Source organism: Heptranchias perlo, chromosome 13, assembly GCF_035084215.1.
Source record: "Heptranchias perlo isolate sHepPer1 chromosome 13, sHepPer1.hap1, whole genome shotgun sequence".
Lineage (NCBI taxonomy): Eukaryota > Metazoa > Chordata > Chondrichthyes > Hexanchiformes > Hexanchidae > Heptranchias > Heptranchias perlo.
The window spans coordinates 58,284,249-58,309,909 of NC_090337.1; the positions used below are offsets into that span (position 1 = coordinate 58,284,249).

The window sequence follows — 25,661 nt, forward strand, 5'->3', positions numbered from 1 at the left end:
TCCTTTCTCACTCTGGGACTGGGTGGTACAGTGGGTCAGACACTGTCCTTTCACACTCTGGGACTGGGTGGTACAGTGGGTCAGACACTGTCCTTTCTCACTCTGGGACTGGGTGGTACAGTGGGTCAGACACTGTCCTTTCACACTCTGGGACTGGGTGGTACAGTGGGTCAGACACTGTCCTTTCACACTCTGGACTGGGTGGTACAGCGGGTCAGACACTGTCCTTTCACACTCTGGGACTGGGTGGTACAGTGGGTCAGACACTGTCCTTTCACACTCTGGGACTGGGTGGTACAGTGGGTCAGACACTGTCCTTTCACACTCTGGGACTGGGTGGTACAGGGGGTCAAACACTGTCCTTTCACACTCTGGGACTGGGTGGTACAGTGGGTCAGACACTGTCCTTTCACACTCTGGGACTGGGTGGTACAGTGGGTCAGACACTGTCCTATCACACTCTGGGACTGCGTGGGTACTGTGAGTTGGACATTGTCCTCTCAGCTCTGGGACCTGGGTTTGAATCAGCCATGACTAATGGAAGAATGATTCCTTTTTCTGCCAGCTAACATCAGTTTGAACCCAATTCACAGGTGTTGCTAATTTCTAACACAAAGTTGCCCACTCTTCAGTCCTATTGGCACTAAAATTTTCAATCTCACATAGATCACAAGAATGGGACTGGATGGTACAGTGGGTCAGACACTGTCCTTTCTCACTCTGGGACTGGGTGGTACAGTGGGTCAGACACTGTCCTTTCACACTCTGGGACTGGGTGATACAGTGGGTCAGACACTGTCCTTTCTCACTCTGGGACTGGGTGGTACAGTGGGTCAGACACTGTCCTTTCTCACTCTGGGACTGGGTGGTACAGTGAGTCAGACACTGTCCTTTCGCACTCTGGGATTGGGTGGTACAGTGGATCAGACACTGTCCTTTCTCACTCTGGGACTGGGTGGTACAGTGGGTCAGACACTGTCCTATCACACTCTGGGACTGCGTGGGTACTGTGAGTTGGACATTGTCCTCTCAGCTCTGGGACCTGGGTTTGAATCAGCAAGTGGAAATATCACACTGGTACAGAAATGGTGCTTGGGGGTTCAAGTATACTGTTGTGACATTTTGGAGTGAACTTGACCCCACATCTAACATGTGTTGTGCCTAACCTAGGAGCGTTTTTTGGGACTGCACAGAGAGAACTTCACTCTGTATCTAATCTGTGCCAGTGGGTGTTTGATGCGGTAATGTAGAAGAAGAATTCCATTTTTAAGTGCTGATATTGGTTGTCCAGATCAGCACAAGTATTCCCTGCCAGGAATATAAGTAGAATGTAAAATCTTCACCCTATTTTACTTACAGAAGAATCACATGATCAACTTACAAACTATCATAAAAAGGTCCTGAAGGAAAAACTTGAATACATCACAGATTACACATCTAAAGCAGGGGAGCGCATCTATCTCCTTAAGAGGTTCACGGAGCTTTGGATCACCGATGGCGAATGCAATGAGCTTTACAAGGAGCACGAGGTAACAGAGATTGAATCATCCTCGCCCAGGCACGGCAAGGTATTTTTTAAATCTATAAAACACAAAGACATTTTCAGACCCATGCATGGGCAACGGCAACCAAGAGTCGTCATTACCAGAGGGATTGCGGGCATCGGGAAGACGATTTACGTAAAGAAGTTCCTCCTCGACTGGGCAATGATGAATGCATACCAGGAGTATGATTTTGTGTTTGTCTTTCCATTCTGCGAGCTCAATCTGATTTCTGAGGAAAGCATGAGTCTCATGCAGCTGGTGCAGCAACATTACCCACACATGAAGCAACTGGGCGAGACTTATCCAGAGGACTCCACCCGCTCCCTGTTTATTTTTGATGGCCTGGATGAAAGCCGGTTTTCCTTGGAGTTTGAAAATAACCCTGTGTGTTCTGATGTAGGGGAGCCCGTGCCTCTCAGGTCATTGTTGACAAATCTCATCAGAGGCAACCTCCTTCCTTCGGCATCTGTTTGGATAACGACACGCCCATCAACAATGAATCAAATCCCATCCCGTTACATGGACAGAGTGACCGAAATACAGGGATTCCAAGATGAGGAAAAGGAAGAATATTTCTGGAGGAAATGTCAGGATAGACAATTGGCAGAGAAAATCATAACACTAGTGAGGAAGCAAAGTAGCCTTTGGATGATGTGCTATGTGCCTGCTTTCTGCTGGATCCTGGCCACTGTTCTGGAACATGTTTTCAAGTCATCCTGTGCGGAGGAATTTAGAGGCGACACGGTAACCGAGGTTTATACCAACTTTCTGGTTGTCATGGTGACATACCACCACCAGCACCGTGGACATGGAAAGGAAAAGATTGAGAAGACCCGCCAGTTACTGCAGTCAAATCAGAGGACGATACTCAATCTGGGCAAACTCGCATTCCAGTATCTGAGGGCGCAAACCTTTGTCTTTTATGAGGAGGATTTTAAATCCTTCAATATTGACATCTCATCTATCTGTGGTGGGTTCTGTAGAGAATATTACATCAAGTACTCCGCGCTCTCCCACAGGAGGGTCTACTCCTTTGTCCACGCCACAGTCCAGGAATACTTTGCTGCTCTCTATGTTTTTGTCTCCTACCACAATGAGAAACGCAACCTGATGACATCCAACATGCTAGGTCAGCTAAGGGAGATCTTTACAAGGCCCACCTTCTTTCAAATTTGTAAAAGTGCCTGCAATGAGGTGGTTCAGAGTCACACTGGCCACTTGGACCTGTTTCTCCAATTTCTCTGTGGGTTGGGAAGGAGAAGGATTCAGAACTGCCTGCAAGGTCTCCTAACCCACATCGAGGAGCAGAAAGACGACCTACAGAACACCATAAGCTACATGAAGGAGCTTCTGCAGCAGGACATCCCTCCGGAGAGGTGCATCAACCTGTTCCACTGTCTGAATGAGTTGAATGACAAGTCAGTAGTGACGGAGATAAATAAATCCCTCCAGCATGGAGTGCTGTCCTCCCAAAAACTGACGCTCGCCGATTATTCAGCATTGGCCTTTGTCCTGAAAACATCAGATATGGACAGGGAAGAATTCGATTTATCTGCATACAGAACATCACCAGATGGTTTGAAAAGACTATTACCGGTTATTAAATTCTTCCAAAAAATAATGTAAGTATTTTTGCCCTACAGGAATGGTAGAGCTCATTTTATTATTTTTCTGCGACACAGGGATTATACATTTTATTTTAAATTCAAGCTTAGAAGAGGAAAGGTGCACAAACAGTTTAGATTCAGCTCCTTAGGACGAGGATGCTGAGTATGTGGAGCTGACTACCCAGCGAGACACACAGTGTTGAAACATTCAAGGGAGAATTGGATAGATATCTGATGGAGTGAGCGATTTGACAGGTATTAGTTTCTCGGACTGGCCAGATAGACTGCAAAGTCTTTTCTGGTCTTGTACTTTCTTATGTAATTTAGTCTTGTCCATTCTAATGAGGGGCACTAAGCCTGCCGAGTTATTCAGTGCATCAGGTGGTGCCTTGCACTCAGTCTATTTAGCCCACCTGCAGCCTTTCACACTCTGGGACTGGGTGGTACAGAGGTTCAGACACTGTCCTTTTACACTCTGGGACTGGGTGGTACAGAGGTTCAGACACTGTCCTTTCACACTCTGGGACTGCGTGGCGCAGTGGGTCAGACACTGTCCTCTCACACTCTGGGACTGGGTGGTACAGTGGGTCAGACACTGTCCTTTCATACTCTGGGACTGGGTGGTACAGTGGGTCAGACACTGTCCTTTTACACTCTGGGACTAGGTGGTACAGAGGTTCAGACACTGTCCTTTCACACTCTGGGACTGGGTGGTACAGTGGGTCAGACACTGTCCTTTCATACTCTGGGACTGGGTGGTACAGTGGGTCAGACACTGTCCTTTCACACTCTGGGACTGCGTGGCGCAGTGGGTCAGACACTGTCCTCTCACACTCTGGGACTGGGTGGTACAGTGGGTCAGACACTGTCCTTTCATACTCTGGGACTGGGTGGTACAGTGGGTCAGACACTGTCCTTTTACACTCTGGCACTGGGTGGTACAGTGGGTCAGACACTGTCCTTTCACACTCTGGGACTGGGTGGTACAGTGGGTCAGACACTGTCCTTTCACACTCTGGGACTGGGTGGTACAGTGGGTCAGACACTGTCCTCTCACACTCTGGGACTGGGTGGTACAGTGGGTCAGACACTGTCCTTTCACACTCTGGGACTGGGTGGTACAGTGGGTCAGACACTGTCCTCTCACACTCTGGGACTGGGTGGTACAGTGGGTCAGACACTGTCCTTTCACACTCTGGGACTGGGTGGTACAGTGGGTCAGACACTGTCCTTTCACACTCTGGGACTGGGTGGTACAGTGGGTCAGACACTGTCCTTTCACACTCTGGACTGGGTGGTACAGTGGGTCAGACACTGTCCTTTCACACTCTAGGACTGGGTGGTACAGTGGGTCAGACACTATCCTCTCACACTCTGGGACTGGGTGGTACAGTGGGTCAGACACTGTCCTTTCACATTCTGGGACTGGGTGGTACAGTGGGTCAGACACTGTCCTTTCACACTCTGGGACTGGGTGGTACAGTGGGTCAGACACTGTCCTTTCACACTCTGGGACTGGGTGGTACAGTGATTCAGACACTGTCCTTTCGCACTCTGGGACTGGGTGGTACAGTGGGTCAGGCATAGTTTTATTTTACTGACACTGAATGAAGTTAGGCTCCATTCCCCAGGACTAACGTCCCTCACATTGAGCAACAGAAAAATTCACAAAATATGATTTTTAAAAACCTGGAGCAGCAATGCAGTAAATTATTTTATATTTTGCTGCCAGTAGCTCCATCAAAATAAAGGGATATTTTTATTTTGTTTGCTTGTAACTCTACAGTACGATGATGTATTCTGTGTTCAAGTGCATCATCATGTCACTTGCATTGGACGTCATTATGATGAAGGTGATACTTGGGCTGGATCCTCCTCTTCAGGGAGTTCCATTGGGGGCGGGACTTCCACCTGCCACTCTGGATCCACTCCAGCCTCAACCCATTTTCCTGGGGCGGGTCTCATTGCATATGCTGCCATCAAGAAGCAGTGCAAGGTAGGAAACTCTGGTGGTGCTGCATTAAGACCTTAATAGGGGCAGAAGCAGCCAAAAGAAAAGATGGAAGGTTCCCATTAAAGGCCTCAGTCGGGACCTAGACTTTCAGCTGGTAATTGTTTGGGGCTGACCAGAAGGAGAGAAGGCCACTACAAGGTCTTGCCCCTCCATTGAGATAACTTGAAGTTGGGAAAGAGAACGAAGGTGGAAATAAAGCTAGTTATTTCATGCTGATTTTTATGGCCTTAAAAATGTGGTCTCTTGCTTAGTCTAGGAATCAGGACTCAATAACAACTGCCAACCATAGAAACCTGTGTGCAATTAGCCTCTAACTGACCTCACAAAATGCCTATTTAAACCACTTTCCCACAGCGAGTACTTGAGCAGTGGCCTTCAAGGGGCAGACCAGGTTAAACACAGCTCCACTTTAACAGTTAAACGTCACAACCATGGCCCAGACCTCAGGCTACCCATGAGCAATGTCACAGGACAAAAGCAAACAGCAGGTTCCAACTCAGGAATGTTATTCGTATCTGACTCCATGTTTCTTTGCAACTCTTTTCTGGACATTATCTGATTTATTTGACCTGTTCATTGAACTCCAGGTTAACGGGCAGTATCATGGATGTGGAAATGATCAATTCCATCAGTGCTCTCCTGCTCTCCAGTAAAAACCAAATCAAGGAGTTATGGTAAGCTGTAATTTGATATTGGAACCATTTGTGTTTTTTTTATTCATTCATGGGATGTGGGCGTCGCTGGCAAGGCCAGCATTTATTGCCCATTCCTAATTGTCCTTGAGAAGATGGTGGTGAGCCTCCTTCTTGAACCGCTGCAGTCCGTTTGGTGATAGTACTCCCACAGTGCTGTTGGGTAGAGAGTTCCAGGATTTTGACCCAGTGACGATGAAGGAACGACAATGTATTTCCAAGTCAGGATGGTGTGTGACTTGGAGGGGAACGTGCAGGTGGTGGTGTTCCCATGCACTTGCTGCCCTTGTCCTTCTAGGTGGTAGAGGTCGCGGGTTTGGGAAGTGCTGTCAAAGAAGCCTTGGCGAGTTGCTGCAGTACATCTTGTAGATGGTACACACTGCAGCCATGGTGCACTGGTGGTGGAGGGAGTGAATGTTTAGGGTGGTGGATGGGGTGCCAATCAAGCGGGCTGCTTTGTCCTGGATGGTGTCTAGCTTCTTGAGTGTTGTTGGGGCTGCACTCATCCAGGCAAATGGAGAATATTCCATCACACTCCTGACTTGTGCCTTATAGATGGTGGAAAGTCTTTGGGGAGTCAGGAGGTCAGTCACTCACCGCAGGATACCCAGCTTCTGACCTGCTTTTTAGCCACAGTATTTATGCGTCTGGTCCAGTTAAGTTTCGGGTCAGTGGTGACCCCCAGGATGTTAATGGTAGGGGATTCAGTGATGATAATGCCGTTGAATGTCAAGGGGAGGTAGTTAAACTGTCTCTTGTTGGAGATGGTCATTGCCTGGCACTTGTCTGACACGAATGTTACTTGCCACTTATCAGCCCAAGCCTGAATGTTGTCCAGGTCTTGCTGCATGCGGGCACGGACTGCTTCATTATCTGAGGGGTTGCAAATGGAACTGAACACTGCAATCATCAGCGAACATCCTCATTTCTGACCTTATGATGGAGGGAAGGTCATTAATGAAGCAGCTGAAGATGTTTGGGCCGAGGACAATGCCCTGAGGAACTCCTTTGTGAGCGAATTTGTGAACAATTCTTAGCAACGTGCAAGAGTCAGGTGTCAGCCTTGGCTCAGTGGTAGAACTCTTGCCTCTGTGACAGATGGTTGTGGGTTTGAAGGTGCACTCAAGAGACTTGAGCACATACTGTAGGCTGACACTTCAGTGCTGCACTGCTGGAGCGGCTATCTTTCAGATGAGGCCCTGTCTGGCCTCGAAGGTGGATGTAAAGTCGGTGGCACTACTTAAAGAAAAGCAGGGGAGTTCTCCTGGTGTCAAAGGCCAATATTTATCCTTCAACCAACATCAGGGCCAATGCACTACCAAGTGTAGTACTGAGCCATAAGGTCCAGACAATCCTTAATTCCATCCCCAGTCCATGGTGAGTTATTTGGTCTCTGCTGGTGCAGTGGTACAGGACTACAACTGGCCTCTGCTCCCCTGGTCTAGAGAGCCAGGGTTCCTGCTCCTGATCTCTGTCCAGTGACCCCTACTGGAAACTGCACACGTGTGGACGCTGGGTAAGGACGGGATCTAAGTTGGCTGTGACTCCCCTCCCCCCACCACATATAGCGTGATATGGGATATCGTGCTGCTATTCACTGACTACGCTGACGCACAAAGAATGGATCACTTGGGTGATATACTGAAGGGTGTCCGCCAACCATGGTAGCCATACCCTATTGAGAGTCAGCACCTTCAGGAGAGGGGAGGAAACTGGGGATAAAGAATCTGTTGAGTGACCGCTCAGCAGGTTCAGCGGACAGCTGAGTGTAGGTGGAAAGTCCGTTAACACATGGATTGGCTGCTGTCTGAACACTTAATAACCTCATTCACAGTAATTTCCAGGCGAATAAACATCAGCAGGCTATTTAACTGTGGGGGCATCGCAGCCAAGCTTAATTCTTTCATAACCTGACATCCACATAGAAACTTTCCTAGTCACTGGATAGTAATCAGGAGTGGGAACCACGGCTGATTTTTCCCACTTCCTAACTGATGCTGAACCCAATTGTAGCACCCCAACTGCTGCCCCAAGTGGGATCAACTAACTCAACAAGGATCAAGGATTAAGCCTGGGGTATTCCTGCTGTGTCTGACTCAGCCATCTGCTCAGAATACTCTCCAAGCCATCAGCAACTGGCTGCTTCATTTTTTTAAAAAATAAAAATTCCCAAGATATGGGTTCAACATTTCACTATCTCTCCTTGATTACCTTGATCTGAATGCCCCCTGGTGAAAATCTTCTGACAGTCACCCAATGGAGAATCTCAGAGTATAAACTGTTATATTTAGTGTTCAGTACCAAACCATCCCTTGCTGGTCTGACTCTGACCTTCACCGTGTACAGTGCCAAAAGTGCAGCTTAGGAATGTTGTGTCCTCTGTGTCAGGGGTGTCCAAGCCTTTCTTCGTGGGCCACATTGGTGCTTATCATGGAGCCTTCGGGGCCACATATAGAGTTTAAATCTCCGTTCCCATTAACTCAAGTTATTGATGATGACAGATCTTGGGTGTTCTGATTTGGCATTTATCCACCAAGAGGCTACAGCACTAGTAACAGCCCTTTCCAAACCTCTAGGCCCACACAATTCAAACAGGACAAATCAATCAATAAGAAATGGAAGTGCAACTTGGACTGAGATTCCTGCACTTCAAAGGCCGGATTGCCAGTGATCATGGGCCACATGTGACCCTAGGACTGTATGCTCCTGTTCTATGATCTTATTGTAAATGTAATATGATTTGCATTCCAGCTTGACAAATAACACACTGGGAGATACAGGCCTGAAAAAGCTGGCTGCTGCACTGATGAGCTCGAGCTGCAGACTGAAGACGCTGCTGTAAGGAAACATTTTCTACTTCTCAAAACCTTGTGGTTACTGCAGGATACAAAATGCAGCAAGTATCCAGGTCACACATGTATTAGGACACTTGCAGGTTGAGGTCCCCAGATGGCTCAGTGGGTAAATGATGTATCAGGAAGGCCTCAGGTCCCATCCATGGCCTGGTCTCAGCTTTGGCAGCACTTTGGTGTACTACAGTTACCCACTGAACATCCTTCTTAGGCTTTTACATGAAAGTTGGCTAATTGAGTCAGTAAACAGTCAGTAAAATGGAAATCAACTTCATATTAGACCATCTGGGCAAGCCCTTTAGTGGGCCACTGTTCCCTTCTTAAATTCCGCTCAGCTATGCAGTCACAACGCACAAATCATTGAAGGTGACAGGGCAAGTTGAGAAAGTGGTTAAAAAAGCATACGGGATCCTGGGCTTTATAAATAGAGGTATAGAGTACAAAAGTATGGAAGTTATGATGAACCTTTATAAAACACTGGTTCGGTCACAACTGGAGTATGGTGTCCAATTAGAGAGGGTGAAGAAGAGATTTACTAGAATGATTCCAGGGATGAGGGACTTTAGTTACGTGGATAGACTGGAGAAGCTGGGGTTGTTCTCCCTGGAACAGAGAAGGTTGTGAGGAGATTTGAGAGGTATTCAAAATCATGAAGGGTCTAGACAGAGTAGATAGAGAGAAACTGTTCCCATTGGTGGAAGGGTCAAGAACCAGAGGACATAGATTTAAGGTGATTGGCAAAAGAACCAAAGATGAGATGAGGAAAAACTTTTTTACACAGCGAGTGGTTAGGATCTGGAATGCACTGCCTGAGGGGGTGTTGGAGACAGATTCAATCATGGCTTTCAAAAGGGAACTGGATAAGTACTTGAAAGGAAAAAATTTGCAGGGCTATGGGGAGAAGGTGGGGGCATGGGACCAGCTGGATTGCTCTTGCATAGAGCCGGTGTGGACTCCATGGGCTGAATGGTCTCCTTCCTTTCTATGATTCTATGTTTGGTTGCTGGGAAATTTTCATGCTGCAGCTTTAAACTCTCTGCTGGCTATAAGGGTCCTACTTGAAATTATTTTGAATTATCTCAATCCTGGTTGGAACAAGCATCAGCACAAAAGTACCTACAGACTGTTTCTAAATTAGTAACTTTCCACAAATTGTTAAGAAATTTGCATTTGAGAAAAGGATAGGGGACGTAGACTAGACAGTGCAGAAGGATCTTTGATCTGTCCCTATTTTGTGCTGTATCCTACCTGGGAGTGCTTGATAGGGCAGTGTAGAGAGCTTTATTCTGTATCTAGCTTGTTCTGTACCTGAGTTGTCCCATCAAACACACCCAGCTTAGGTACAGCACACGTGAGATACAGAGTAAAGCTCCCTCTACACTGTCCCATCAAATACTGCCAGCTCAGGTACAGCACGGGTGAGATACATAGTAAAGCTCTCTCTACACTGTCCCATTAAACACTCCCAGGTCAGGTACAGTACAGGCTAAATACAGAATAAAGCTCTCTACTGCCCTATCAAGCAATCTCAGGTTGGATACAGCACGAGATAGGGACAGATCAAAGATCAGTGTAGAGGGAGCTTTACCTGAGCTGGGAGTGTTTGATGGGACAGTGTAGAGGGAGCTTTACTCTGTCTCTAACCTGTACTGTACCTGAGCTGGGTGGACAGGGTGCTGACAGTACATGCTGTGATAGGCAAGCCTCACTTTGATGACCACAAAATACATTCCTGAAAAATTGAGGTACTTGTACTTAAGACAAGACCCCTCATCAAGAGAGTCTTTAAACGAAATGTGAACCATAAGAGAAATTTTTTAATGTTTTTGTGATTCTCACACACATAGATGCTGTGTCTAATTGAATTCTGTGTGTGGATTAAAAAATGATTACTCTAATAAATTCTCTATCATCTGCAGTCTGCGTACAAATGCTCTCACAGACCAGTGCAGTGAAGACCTCATCTCCATTTTAAGGACAAATCGGATTCTGAAGGAGTTAGACCTGAAATACAACCAGCTGAGAGACGCAGGGGTGAAACAGCTTTCTGTCGCACTAAAGGACTATGACTGTGAGATCGAGACACTGGGGTAGGTGAACGCTGTCATAGGTAATACCGATCTGGCTGCTGTTCTTTTCAAACCTTTTTGGCAGAACTTAATGATATCTGTGTGATTTATGCAGGTTGTGGGGCAATGATCTCACACACTGCTGCTGCGAGGAACTGGCCCTGGCCCTTAAAACCAACCAGTCATTGAAAAGCCTGGATCTCGGGTACAATAATATTGGTGACTTGGGAATGAAACTGCTGTGCACCACGATTAAGGATGATGGCTGTAAAATAGAGAAATTAGGGTAGGTACTAAATTAATTTTCACTGTCAATGAGGCAACAGGCTAACTGAACTATGAAATGGAGATGTCACATTGATACAGTAGAGACTACAATTCTGAAGTTGGGCTCAGGCACATTGTTGGACAGTGTAAAGGGAGCTTTACTCTGTCCCATCAAATGTTCCTAGATCAGATACATCACGGGTTAGGCACATTGCAGAGCTTTACTCTGTATCTAACCCATGCTGTATTTGATGGGGGAGTATAAAGGGAGCTTTACTCTGTATCTAACCCATGCTATACTTGAGCTAGGGGTATTTGTTGGGGAGTATAGAGGCAGCTTTACTCTGTATTTAACCCATGCTGTACTTGAGCTGGGAGTATTTGATGGGGAGTATAGAGGCAGCTTTACTCTGTATTTAACCCATGCTGTACTTGAACTAGGAGTATTTGATGGGAGAGTATAGAGAGAACTTTACTCTGTATCCAACCCATGCTGCACCAGAACCTAGTGTCAATTTTACCATTTAGGCATAGACAAATCTAATGAGGTGAATGCTAGTCCTGATATGCCTTCAGATGCTTTTATTAACTGTTCAACAAAATATCTGAAGATGAGTTGAGGGTAGCGGGAAGAGATGGGTTTATTGAATTCATCTCACATTCACATCAAATGCTAGTCCTGATATGCCTTCAGATGCTTTTATTAACTGTTCAACAAACTATCTGAAGATGAGTTGAGGGTAGGGGGAAGAGATGGGTTTATTGAATTCATCTCACATTCACATCAACTGACCATCATACAGGTAGCAACCGTCAAGAAGAAAGTCCTTGCCCATCACTGTCAAAACATACCGTATGTTACTTCTTGTTATGTTTCTGTGTTCTGCTCCTCCTTTGAATTTATTAAAATACCCTGTTAATGTTACCAACCTCTGGTGCTAATCGCTGTCCTTGAATGCTGTCCCTGCCCTCTCTCCCTGATCTCTGTCCTTGAATCCTGTTGCTGACCTCTGCTCCTAACCCCTGTAGATTACACCACACTGGTTTAACAGAAGGCTGCTGTGAGGATCTCGCTTCCACTCTCAGAACAAGCCAGAGACTGACAGCCTTGGAGCTGGGCTACAACAACCTTGGAGATGTAGGAGTACAACGACTGTCTGCAGCACTGAAAGATCCGAACTGTAAACTACAAACTCTGGGGTAAGTACAATTGTAATTGGCTTGTGCAATGTGATTTAATCGAAAGATTCTGATGAAAGGGTAAAATTGAAGTGATTTATGGGTTTTCTCAGATTTCTGGGACTCAATTACTGCCTTTGTTGGCCCGTGAAAAATGAAGTATTTTTGACTTTGTTGAGTTACTTTTTAGATTCCTTCTTATTGGCCACAGCACACACAAGACTGTAGTTAGGCACTGGGAGTGGATTTTTCAAGCTAGATAGAATTTTCATTACAGTCTATCTATTATTCACACCTCAGCGCAAGGCAGGGACCTATCGAGTTCTGGAAGCCCTTGGTATGCAAAATTTTCTTGTTCGCATGCTTCCTGGTTGGTGCTCATCTAGCAGGTAATTCAAAATTTTTGTCACAGATCAGTAAATCAAGCTGTCCAACCATCCTAGGTGATTGACCTGGGATAATGTGTTTGATTGACCACTGCGAAGACAGGGGTCAGGTCTGTGAGAGGGCAGAACTCATGATTCTTTGCTGTCCTTCTGATGGGCAGCTCTGTGACCAGGAGCTTTCAATTGTGGGACTTTATTTGGCATCCTGTGCTCAGCTTATGAGTCAGTCTAAAGCTAGTAGAGAGACTGGGCTAGATCTGGCACCATTGAAGCATTTCACCATGTAAGAAGTGAGCGCCCGATTTGTCAAGGATTGATTTTATGTTGAGGGTTAGTATCTTTGTTGTTGTGCTATTTCAAGGAGGAAAGCAAAGTTTGCAAATTTGCTATAAATGTACTTCTATACTGTATACTGCTCCTTTACCAGTTTAATGTTAAATAAATTTGTCTGTTGATTTATAGAATGAACTTTGGTCTGTTAGAATGTATGTTCACTTTTTTGTGGAAGTCGTGGCAATCACAAGGCAGCACTTGATATATTCCATTGACTCAATATCGTGGCAAGGGTTCTCTGTTCGATCCCTGGGGCTTGCTACACATATTAAGATATTGGGTAGATAGAGACGCACTCTAATTCATAGGGAACACAAGGTCCACTTAAGAGTGGTTATTAATGTTGAATGCAAGTGATATAGCTAAGTAAAAACCAAAAACTAAACAACTCTTTTATCATCTGCTAATTTTTATAATGTTCTAACCTATTGTTCTTGATCAATATGATAACAACTAACCTAACAATTACTTTATCCTGTAATACTATGAAGTATAACATTGATCTAAATCATTGCAATACTGCACAATGTAATATACTCTTCTAGATGGACCTGATACAATCCAGAGAAACATTGGGGGAAACTTTCAATTGCTGGCCGCCCGTGTCTCACCTGAAAAATAGGCGACCGGCAGTTGAAAGTCCGCTGGGAACCTTGTGCACCCATTTGCCCACCTGAATCAACTTTCAGGCAGGCCTTTAAATGGGTGCCCAGCATTCGCACCCAAAACATGCAGGATGTTGTTTAGCTATGCAAATTGGGGGTCATAACGCCTGTTGTAGGACCCCAATTTCAACTTTCAAAGAGAAATAGGCAGAGCATGCATGACACACGCCAGTCCCATTTCTCCAGGTGTTGAGAGGCCTCTTCAAATAAGGTAAGAATTTTGTGTCTTTTTTTTAAAAAGGTTTTTGTGGGGCAAAGGGTAGTTATGCTTGTTAATAGCATTGATGTGTCTCTAATCCAACTCAGTCCCACTCCAGGTGAAGGTTAATTACTGTACCTGTGAATTCTGTAGCCAAACACTAAGTGAGTCTGAACCACAGCATGACAGGTACGTCAGAAGGTACAGTAATTCAATAAAGTGAATATCTCAGGCTAACAAGCATATGTCAGCTTGGCTCAGTTGGTAGCACTCTTGCCTTTGAGTCAGAAGGTTATGGATTAAGCAGATAATCCAGGCTAACACTTCCGTGTACTACTAAAGGAATGTTGTATTGTCGGAGATGCTGCCTTTCAAAGGATACACTAAAGTCAGGGGCCCTGTCTGTCTGTTCCGATGGATGTAAAGGATCTTATGTTACTATTCGAAGAATGTCTGGAAGTTCTCCGTGCTCTGGCCAACATTCGTCCCTCAACCAACACCACCAAAAAACACATTCACTAGTTATTCGGCCCATTTTATATTTGTTAGTCCTGCTGTGTGCAAATTGGCTGCTGGGAATTTCCTCTGAGCTGTTCCCATTCTAACACCATAGCTTCACTGGTAGTGCAGTGGAAGCCTCAATTACACAAGTAAACGAGATTTCTGTTGCACTTCTAGTAAAGTTATGGCAGCGGAATGGGAGCAGCTCCGAGAAAATTCTTGGCCTACATGACTGCAGTCACAGCTCTTCAAAAGTAATATATTGGATAGGAAGTGCTTTCGGACATCCTGTGGACATGATAAGGCGCCATATAAATGCAAATATTTTCTTTCTGATTTGATATTCCCCAGCTGGTTCACTACAGTGAGGCTACAGTATTACTCATGTAGGGATTTGCTAGGATGTGCAAAGGTTAGTACAGGCAGCGAGACTGCTGTTTCTCTGCTTCCTGCAGATTGTATCGCAACAACCTGACAAGTGCCTGCTGCCCAGATCTTGCTGATGCCCTCACTGCCAGTTCCACACTGACTGAACTCAACCTGACCAGCAACAGCCTGCAAGATTCAGGAGCGAAGTCACTCTTTGCTGCCCTGAGGAATCCATGCTGCACGATACAGGAAGTAAAGTAAGGCTGATTTCAATACTGGTTTCTATCCTTCTGATAAACATATTCAAGATGGGGGTCCTTAATGCTGCAGATTGGAATGCTACTCATTTCAGTCATTCTAGCCCCGATGTTCCTTTTTCATGCACCTGGGAATCACTCAGTTCCTAGACACAAGGGGAAGGAGACCCTCGTTTCCATGTCATTACAATGTCAGCACCTACATCAGGCATTGTAATGGGATGGACATGGGGTGGAGGGCTCCCACCTCATTTGCCTCTGGGAATGTCAGTTCGGCATTTATTTGGAGGATTGCCCAAAGAAGCTAGCAATATTCCTTGTGCCTGGTCCCCCTCAGATCTGAGGAAATGGGGAAGTGGTGGGGGCCTGAAAAGGCAAGGACTATCTTTTTGTTCCTACAGGTACCCATTGAATCATTTGGACTGGAGGCCCTCTGGCTGCTGTTTTTAGACAGAAGTCAGAAGCCAGCAAGCTCTGAGGCCTGAAGTGGCAGTTACATTTCTGCCCGAGTCTGGACGTAGATCTCTTGTCAAGAGATGGGTCTATGTAGTGGCACACTGGGGCTGTGCTAAGGGCCTGAACTCACAATTGTAGGCACAGCGCTCTTTACGTATAATCTTCCTAACCAGCACAAGGAATATCAGAGACCTAGTCAGGAACAAACATTCCCAGGTCAGGTATAGAACGAATTAGCTGCAGGGTGAAGCTCTCTCTACATTGTCCCATCAAATATTCCCAGATCAGGTACAGCATGGGTTAAATACAGAGTGAAGCTCCCTCTACACTGCTCTATCAAACACTCCCAGGTTAGATAACGAGTAAAGTTCACTCATCAATACCCCATCAAACACTCCCAGACCTGGTACAGAACAAGGTAGATGCAGAGTGAAGCTCCCTCTACATTGCTGCATCAAACACGCCCAGATCAGGTACACCATGGGTTAGAGACACAGTAAAGCTCCCTCTACACTGTCCCATCAAACACTCCCAGATCAGGTACAGCATGAGTTAGATACAGAGTAAAGCTCCCTCTACACTGTCCCATCGAACACTCCCAGATTAGGTACAGCATGAGTTAGATACAGAGTAAAGCTCCCTCTACACTGTCCCATCAAACACGCTCAGGTCAAGGACAGCAGGAAGTTGATTAGAATAATTACTCTACTTCCCGCTAACTATGTGACTTAACCAAATCTCAGAAGAGTTCCTCCAACTTCACAATTCTGGTCTATATTTTTTAGCCCAAATCAGCCATTGAGCCATTGAGAGTCTGGGTAATATTTCAGGATATTCTTTATATTTGGTAGTTTGTGGTAACGTTTCAGGATTTGGTAATATTTGGGACTTCTGTAATATCTGATTTTGTGCAAGTTGTGATGCTGGCTGAGTACTTTTACTAAACGCTGCTGTCATGTGTGTCTCTGCTTGTTTCCTACAGCTTAAAGGGCAATGGTCTGACCGGTGCTTGTTGTGATGATATTCTGTCTGCCCTGAGAGTGTCGCGTACACTCAGAAAGCTGAATCTCTGCTCCAACAACCTGGATGGGTCAGCAAATAAATTGCAGCACTTTGCACAACAATCCTACTGCAAACTCTACCTGTAGAATGCAAAGTGGGTAACTGTTTCTATTTTCATTAAAATTACTTTTCCTGTATCATTTTCCTGTCTGCTCACCCCCCATGTCCTGCTCTGGACAGCAGGGTCTGAGAACACCTACCACCCCACTTTCTGTTCTGGACACATCACATGTCTGAGAATTCACATTGCCGACCTCACAGCCTCCTGATGTTGTAGATTATATTAAGCACAGCCTCTTGAGGATGAGTGATGCATAGGAGGGGAAATGGTGCCTAGCAAGACACATGATGTGTTAAAAGGACGAATGGTGTGTAGTTGGGTTAATGTTTTGTAACAGCGTGAATGATGGAGAATAAGATAGACGTTTAATTCTATACTACTGTTTACTTTTAAAACTAAGCGATGAGCCTCTTTTTAACTGTCCCCCAGCATGCTTGTATCAGGCAGGGCAGAGCCAGTATATTGTGTCCAACATGACACAGGTGCAAGGGGCATGAGGCAAACACACTGACTAAAACCAGCCAGAACATCTCCCGGTTCCTTCATAAGATTCTCAAACCCATGATTTATAAGCTCAGATTGTTATTCCGGGCTCAGGTCTCCTTATCTTGTAGCAATTAAACTCACTAAGACTTATTTACTCAAGGGCCAATGCTCCAGATGCTGTGGAATTCTGGGAAATGGCTGTGCCCCATGACTCCTCACATGCTGAGATTGTGGTTTCCAAGGTGTCATAGTGCAGAGTTGCTGAATGTCCCTTTCACTTGTTTTCTGATGCCTGGTTAACCATGCCTCCAAATAGCATTCCATTCCATCCTCTGCCTGGAGTAGGACTAAGCAGTACTGAATCCCACCTTTGGCAATTTCTCAGTGACTGGAAGTTCAGGGATAGATGAACCAGCAATGGCCAGGGTGAGGGGATGGTTGCTAGAGGTGGCTTCCAGGTATGATTGTGATACCCCTGTAGTAGTGGTCTATTATGTGCACATCAACTCTGCATCCACTAAAGGGCAGTAGAGCATCACAACAGATGAGTGTTGCCATGAATGTATACCGTATATAACAATGTATATTGTGTAAGGAGATTTATACTGTATATAGCAGTGTATGCTGTGTATGAGAATTTTTTTACTGTGTTGGAATATATACTGTACATAGGATTTACATTGCAAATATGACTTTAGACTGTGCATAGGAAAATATGCTGTACATATTAATTTATACTATATATAAATTTATACCATGCATATGAATATATACTGTATATAGGAATTTATACCCGGTACACCAGAATGTATATTAAGTACACTATATATATGAATTTTTAATGTGAGTTATATTGTCTTTTGGCTGATCTTGATATAGATACTTTTTGTAAGTATGGTTCCAGTACTGTATTTTTAGTTTCTTTTACCATTGATGCTCATTTCTTGCATGGCTATCAAGTGTCTTGTACTTACTCGAAGCATGTCGTTGTGAACCTTAGTGGAAGGAGGTTAACAACATAGTTCAGCATTTTCTATTCCTTGTTGATTGATCCTCTGGGGTAATTGGATACGCTGAGCATCATATCTTCCAACACCTCCAGATCTTTTTCATCTTCCTTAACCATTTTGATATGATTCATATAGTACATTTATTGCCCTTTTCTCCTGCCTCTGTGCATTACTATACACCTTTAAATTTTATCTGCCATTGTTCCGCCCACATACATATTTTGTCCAACTTGTAGAGCTGCCTCCTCAGAATCAGTTGCCTCATCTCATTTGGTATCATCTGTGAATTTGACCAATTTGCATTGAGTTTCTGAATGCAAAGTGGATACAATAGGGGTCCCGACACGAATCTCTTGGGCATCTCACTCAAAACTCCCCCCACCTCCTCTTTCTCTTTCCCCCCCCCCAACCCTAACATCTCCAACAAGTTTCTGGTGCTTTCATCAGTTGATTTCTTATCCATTCCCAAGTTTTACCCTGAACCCCCACTGCTTTGAGCATAACTGGTAGCCTTGCTTGAGGGACTTTGTCAAATGCTTTTTTTGGAAGCATTTATAACCCTCCGATATCTCTGTGTTCCTCCAGTTTTGCCTTTTGCGCATCCCCAATTTTAATCGCTCTACTATTGGCGGTCGTGCCTTCAGCTGCCTCGACCCTAACCTCTGAAATTCCCTCCCTAAACCTCTCCGCCTCTCTACCTCTCTCCTCCTTTAAGACTCTCCTTAAAACCTACCTCTTTGACCAAGCTTTTGGTCACCTGCTTAATATCTCCTTATGTGGCTCAGTTTCATATTGTGTTTGAAAACGCTCCTGTGATGCGCCTTGGAATGTTTTACTATGTTACAGGTGCTATATAAATGCAAATTGTTGTTGTTTTTTGTGGCAGCTGGTCACATGCATCATTCTCGCACATTGAATTGTCTTCCTCAACCGCAATTGTCCGACCTTTGACACGTTCGTTCTCTACAATCACCCATTGTCTATTATTGGGCAGCCTCCATTTGTTCTTGCAGTTAGTAAACATAATCAATGCAAGCCATGAGAACATCCGAATCTGCAATATCTTCGGACTGTTAACTAAAATGGTCAATAGGCCCATCATCCTCTACAATTTTGGTCAAGCTTGCAATGCATTCAGTCCTTTTCCTTCTACAGGTTCGTCGTAGGGCTTTTTACAGTCCACATGGATTGTAATGTCAAAAAAGTCTACTGTAGGCTACTGTTCACTGGATTATCTTCATACAGGTCATCCTCAAGACAATCGATTCCATTATTTAGCACGGAACTGAGTAAGACTAATGGGTCTGTGTATGCTGCATCTGCTTTGGCACCCTTGTTGAAACTAGACAACACATTAGCCTCTTTCCAAACACTGGGCGACCAGAGCGTTCAACTCCCTCACAATGATCATCAGTGCCTCACAAATCTCATCCTTTTCTCTCTTAGTACTGGGAGGGGGTTGTGACTATCGGCACATCAAAGCCCAGTTGCTTGGCAGTTCGTATGACTCTTTCGTTTTACAGTAATCCTCCGCTAACCTTTTCAGCTGAGGAAAGCAAAATTGAAGGATGGTTTCTGAGGGACTAGGGCTACACTGTGCTACCCCGTGCTACCCCGTGGGGTTCATATCTTCACTGAGGAAATTTGTACTGCGATAGATAATCAGTCACACATGAAACTGAGGGCTGACAGAGTGTCGGCTTTTGGGATCCTCAAGCAACACTTGCAGACTCTGGATCAGTTCGGGGAGCTTTTCATAATGTGCCGCTGATTGTTGAGTGCAACGTAACATTGCAAAGGTAAGATGGCACAGCTGGAGAGAGGTATTCCTCCTAGTGAGGTAGAAAAGCTGGAGAATGTCACAGCTGAGAGAGATGATCAATACTACTCTGCCTCCATTTTAAGATGTGCAATTCATTTTATTCACCTCAGAAGGCTCAAGCCAAACACTTTGGGCCTAAAGTCCAGCGTACAGTCCCCTGAACTACCCAACATCACCTTTTTATGTAGACCAATCCCTTCAACCCACCTTCACACCCTATCCCCGAAACCGATCTCTCTTCAGAAATGCATCTAGTTGTCTCTTGAACCTATTTAAACCAGGGTTGGTTTTCCAACCAGCGCTGTTCCCATTGGGGGTTAATGCTTGTGTGTTTAAAAAAAAGTTCAGAGAGGAAGTTAGCATGAATGCATTAAGCCTGTGTCCATGGTAGTAAGGTTTGCTTCAGTGACAGTCCCTGGTAACTCATTCCACAGTCTACTACTAGGGTTGCCAACTCTGGATGGACATATTCCTGGAGGTTTCATCACATGACCTCTTGCCTCCAACTGCCCCACCTCCACACTCCCGCCATTGGTCACCCGACATATCCATCTTCATGCAGCACTACCTTCCTACACCAATGGGAAAGTGAATGCACTCTTTTCTCCTAGGTTGCTCACAGCAGTGTCCTGGAGATTAGTCTTTAATTCCTGGAGACTCCAGGACAATTCTGGAGAGTTGGCAACCCTATCTATTACCCTTTGGTTAAACAACGATTAAGAAGCTGAGTAAGTGTTGACAGTGACGTCGTATGGAGCCGGATAAGAACTGGATGCTTAGCGGGATCTGAAGTCTGTGCAAAAAAAAATAAAGGAATAAGGAAGGCTGGCCGTTGAGATATGGTGTTTGCTTGGCAGCAGGGAGGGGTGGAAGCATAGGGTCGAGCTGCAATGTAGTTTCTGACTGAACGCTAGCAATCACCAGCGAAACCTCTGAAACATTCAGTGCGGAGAAGAACAAAAATCAGATAAACAAATACGGAACCCCACACACAACCGCCTCCACATCTCCCCTCAGCTGTTCACAAAATAAATTTGGTTACCATGACAATTTCAATCAGATAAAACAAAGTGAGAGATTAGATTTTACATTGCCCTATATCTCAGGCACTTTAAAAAACTACTCCCATCATTAATTTTCAATTTACTTGCTGACCACAAGTTTTTGTAATTTGTACCCAGGTGCCTTGGAGTTCCCTAAGCTCCTGCGGAAGTTTGTATTGTAAGTGTCTGCTTTTCATATCCACACTTTTTGTCCCCAGACCTTCCTGTTCTGCTAAAGTTGTGTAAAAGCCTCAAGCTTTCCAGTTAATTTCAAGGCAACAGTCGGCTGTTTTAGATTCTGCATAAAAAAAAACAAACTAGTACTAAAAATATACCGTAAAACTCACATTTACCCTCCAAAAAGAGGCTAAAATGCCTCTGCTTCTTTAAGAGCTCCATCACACACTGCAGATGGGCACAGGGCCGAACACGATCCTAATTGCAGCAGACAGGAAATAATTTACATAAATTATAATATTTAAATGTAGCCCTTGCCTGTTTTGGGCATGAGCACTTTATGCTAACTGAAAAGGTTAGCTGGACAATGATGTGCAACACAAACATGGCAGACACCTGATGAGATGGATATCCTCCCACTTTTCCAGTGGAACAGCAGAGGAAGAGGGAAACATGGAAAATCTGGCAAAGAAGAGAAGGCTCCCGTGGCCTGGGAAGGTGGCGGAGAAAGGTAGGCAGACCCGGGGAGTGCGGACCACCCCGTTAGCCGTGTACCAATAGGGGTATCCCAACCCCAAGCACCAGCCCACATCCCCTCCACTCCCAGTAGCTCTGATGCAGCCTACCTGCTGTCCGAGAAAATGGGAGCAGTGTTTAAGATCTAAAGTTGTTAAACTCAATGTTAAGGCTGGAAGGCTGTAGAGTGCCTAGGAGAAAGATGAGGTGTTGTTCCTCGAGCTTGTGTTGAGCTTCATTGGAACAGTTTAGGAATGGGATGAAGAATTAAAGTGGCTTGCGGACTGAACGGAAGTGTTCAGCAAAGCGATCACCCAATCTGCTTTTGGTCTCCCCAATGCAGAGGAGACCGCATCGTGAGCAGCAAATACAATATACTAAGTTGGTGGAAGTACAAGTAAATCACTATTGCACCTGGAAGGAGTGTATGGGGCCCTGGACAGTGGGAAGGGAAGAGGTGAAAGGGCAGGTATTGCATCTCCTGCGCTTGCACGGAAAGGTGCCTTTGGCTGGAGACCGAGTGATGGAAGAGTGGACCAGTATGTCGAGGAGGGAGCGGTCCCTTCGGAATGCTGAAATGGTAGGGGAGGGGGAGGATGTGTTTGGTGGTGGCATCGCGCTGGAGGTGGCGGAAGTGGTGGAGGATGATCTGTTGAATGTGGAGACTGGTGGGGTGGAAGGTGAGGACAAGGGGGGGACCCTATCATGGTTCTGGGAGGGAGGGGAAGAGTGAGGACGGAAGTGCAGGAAATGAGATGGACAGGGTTGAGGGCCCTGTCAACCACTGCGGAGGGGAATCCTCGGCTGAGGAAAAAAGAAGACATTTCAGAAGCTCTGGTGACATCGTCGGAACAGTTGCGATAGAGATGGAGAAAGTGGGAGAATGGAATAGAGTCCTTGCAGAAAGCGGGATGGGAGGAAGGATAAACAAGGGAGCTGTGGGAGTCAGTGGGCTACTTTGTCTACTATAAGCTACTATATTATATCGACTGTAAGCCCCTGTGTGCTTCCCATCTTCATGACCCTCCTTCCATGGAAGTCATACACTTCCACACTTTTCAGCCCCAGCTCGATCTCCCATGTTCCCTCCACAGGCTCTCCCGTGGCCCCAAGACTCTCTAGCCCATTTGAGCAGCCACAGGCCTTCAAAGCCTACAGCGATGCTTCATTTCCCTGTGGCTCTCAAGAATGCACCCAGCAGGAGGCTGTGGGTGTTAATTCTATAATTTATATCAATTAGTGTTAATTGTATTCAGGTGGTGGGTATCAATTGGGGACTCTCTTGTATCCTTTTTATAGGAGAGCTTAGCTAGGGTGTGGTGTGTGCAAGGGGAATCTCTATGAATAAAGGCTTAGAAACAGCCAAAGACCAGGCTCTAGTATTCTATCCTTCACCACATGGCTGTCTAATTTTAACAGTGGGGACAACCCACTCAACACCCTGGATATGCACATTAGCCCCATGAGGAAATCAGGGTGCAGAGGAGAGACGTCAGGCGAAGCACTATTCCGCCACACTGCTTACGCACAGCGTTCACTCTAGGGGCTTCAGTGCAGCCTTGGAGTGGGATTGAATCTACAACCTTCTGACTCAGAGGGGTGAGAACTACTAACCGAGCCCACCTGACACTGACGTGACCATTGGAGCATCTTTAATATTGGAATAGGGAATAGGGAAAGCTCCTTGGCCTGGGATTCCCGCAGGGGTTCCCCTGATCTGTTTACGCGGCTCCTCCGGGGTTCACCATTTTCCCTCCATGATCCTGATCTCCCTCCAAAGTTATGGCAGGAGATCAGGATCGTGGCAGTTTCTGGGTCCTTGTTCCTAATCCACATGAACGTACAGGTTGCTTGAAATGAGAGACAGAAACCGCGTCACAGTGCAAAACTGTAGGTTTATTCCAACACTTCAGAACATAAAACTGGAATTACAGGTGCGAGTTGGGAAGGGGACTGAATATTTATTTAAATTCAATATATTAAACATTATTATTATCAATATAGAGAAAGACAAGTCAGTTCTAAATTAACATAAACATTAAAGGTGAAATTGGTCTACGGCTTTAGCGTGAAACGGGCCCATCGCGAATCAGCAGCCCGTTTACACTTAGCCCGATTTTCTTTTCCATGATTCTGTTTCACACTACTGGCATCGATCAATTTCAGTCCATCACCTTTAACAAAACCTCATAATGCTCATTGTTTACTTTACATTGTTTTATTAATCTACTGCCTCTGCTGCTATCCCCCTTCTCTTTGACCACCCTACCTACCCTTCCCCAGTCCCCATCCTGACCTATCCCTAATTCCCGTACTCGCTAGTTTCTCTCTCATCTCCTCCATGCCCTCTCCATCTCATCTCATTCATGAGACCCAGCTGCTGCTGCCTTGACTAAACTGCTGACCACCCAACTTCCCTTCCAGGCCCAATGTAAATGGTTCCTTCTCCTCAGGTATCGTGCCCCTCCATTTCAAAAGCACTGCCACCACCTCCTCATTAAAAAATCCACTCTGAACCCCTCTGGCCACGTCAACTACAGCCCCATCTCCAACCTCCCTTTCCTCCACAAGGTCCCAGATCTGTGTCCATCTCTCCCACAACTCCCCGTATGAATCTCTCCAATCCCATCCTTCCCACAGCACGGAAACAGTCCTAACCAAAGTCACAACCGACATTCTTTGTGAGTGACCTCATCGTCCTCCTCAACCTCTCTGCAGCCTTCAACTTGGCTGACTACATCATCTCCCTCTAACGCCTCTCCTTCATTGCCCAGCTTCATGGTTGGCTTCACTCTTACCTATTCAATCACAGCCAGAGCACCTGCAGGAATGGTTTTGCTTCCTACCCCCGACATTTCCACTGGATTCCCCCAAGGATTTATCCTTGGCCCCCTCCTTTTCGTCATTGACATGTTGCTACTTGGTGACATCATTCGCAGAAATACAATCACCTTCCTCATGTATGCTGATGAAACCCAGCTCTACATCTCCACCACCTGTCTCGACCCCTCCATTGCCTCTGTGTTGTTAGACTGATTATCCGATATCCAGTCTTAGATGCACCGTAACTTCCTCCAGCTAAGTGTTAGGAAAACCGATGCCATCGTCTTCAACCCCCGCCATGTCCTTGTCACTGACTCCATCCCCTTCCCAGCCACTATCTCAGGTTGAGTCAGACTGTTACAACCTTGGCATCATATTGAACCCAGAGTTGAGCCATCAGAAAGACTGCCTACTTCCAGCTCCATGGCATTGTCCACCTTCGCCCCTACCTCAGCCCATCTGCAACTGAAGCCCTCATCCATAGAACCATAGAACCATAGAAAAGATACAGCACAGAAGGGGGCCATTCGGCCCATCGTGTCTGTGCTAGCTCGAAGAACAACCAGGTGCCCATTCTAATCCCACCTTCCAGCACCCGGTCCATAGCCCTGCAGCTTACAGCACTTTAGGTGCAGGTCCAGGTACTTTTTAAAAGAGTTGAGGGTCCCTGCCTCTACCACCAATTTGGGCAGCGAATTCCATGCACCCACCACCCTCTGGGTAAAGAAGTTTTTCCTCATGTCTCCTCTAACCCTTCCGCCAATCAGCTTAAATCTATGTCCTCTAGTTCTTGACTCTCCGCTAGGGGAAACAGGTACTTCCTGTCTACTCTATCTAGGCCCCTCATAATTTTGTACACCTCAATCAAGTCACCTCTCAGCCACCTCTGCTCCAAGAAAAACAACCCCAGCCTATCCAATCTCTCCTCGTGGCTGCAATTTTCAAGCCCTGGCAACATTCTTGTAAATCTTCTCTGCACTCTCTCCAGAGCAATTATGTCCTTCCTGTAATGTGGTGACCAAAACTGTGCACAATACTCCAGCTGTGGTCTTACCAGCGTTTTATACAGTTCCATCATTACATCCCTGCTTTTTATTCTATTCTATACCTCGGCTAATAATGGAGAGCATTCCGTATGCCTTCTTCACAACCTTATCTACTGATTAGGAACAGTCAGCATGGTTTTGTGAGAGGAAAATCATGTCTCACGAATTTGATTGAGTTTTTTGAAGGGGTAACCAAGAAGATAGATGAGGGTTGTGCAGTAGACG

General features: G+C 45.6%; 1 protein-coding gene across 1 annotated transcript in view; it reads left to right on the forward strand.

Moving 5' to 3' along the window:
* Window positions 1-17,727, forward strand: part of LOC137331178 (NLR family CARD domain-containing protein 3-like) — a 34,438-nt gene extending 16,711 nt beyond the window's left edge. The window contains exons 4-11 of the mRNA XM_067994775.1: window positions 1,360-3,166; window positions 5,753-5,839; window positions 8,609-8,695; window positions 10,629-10,799; window positions 10,894-11,064; window positions 12,075-12,245; window positions 14,764-14,934; window positions 16,373-17,727. Coding sequence (XP_067850876.1) covers window positions 1,360-3,166; window positions 5,753-5,839; window positions 8,609-8,695; window positions 10,629-10,799; window positions 10,894-11,064; window positions 12,075-12,245; window positions 14,764-14,934; window positions 16,373-16,538 — 2,831 coding nt within the window. The 3' untranslated portion in view covers window positions 16,539-17,727. The remainder of the gene's footprint in view (window positions 1-1,359; window positions 3,167-5,752; window positions 5,840-8,608; window positions 8,696-10,628; window positions 10,800-10,893; window positions 11,065-12,074; window positions 12,246-14,763; window positions 14,935-16,372) is intronic.
* Window positions 17,728-25,661: the final 7,934 nt, after the last annotated feature.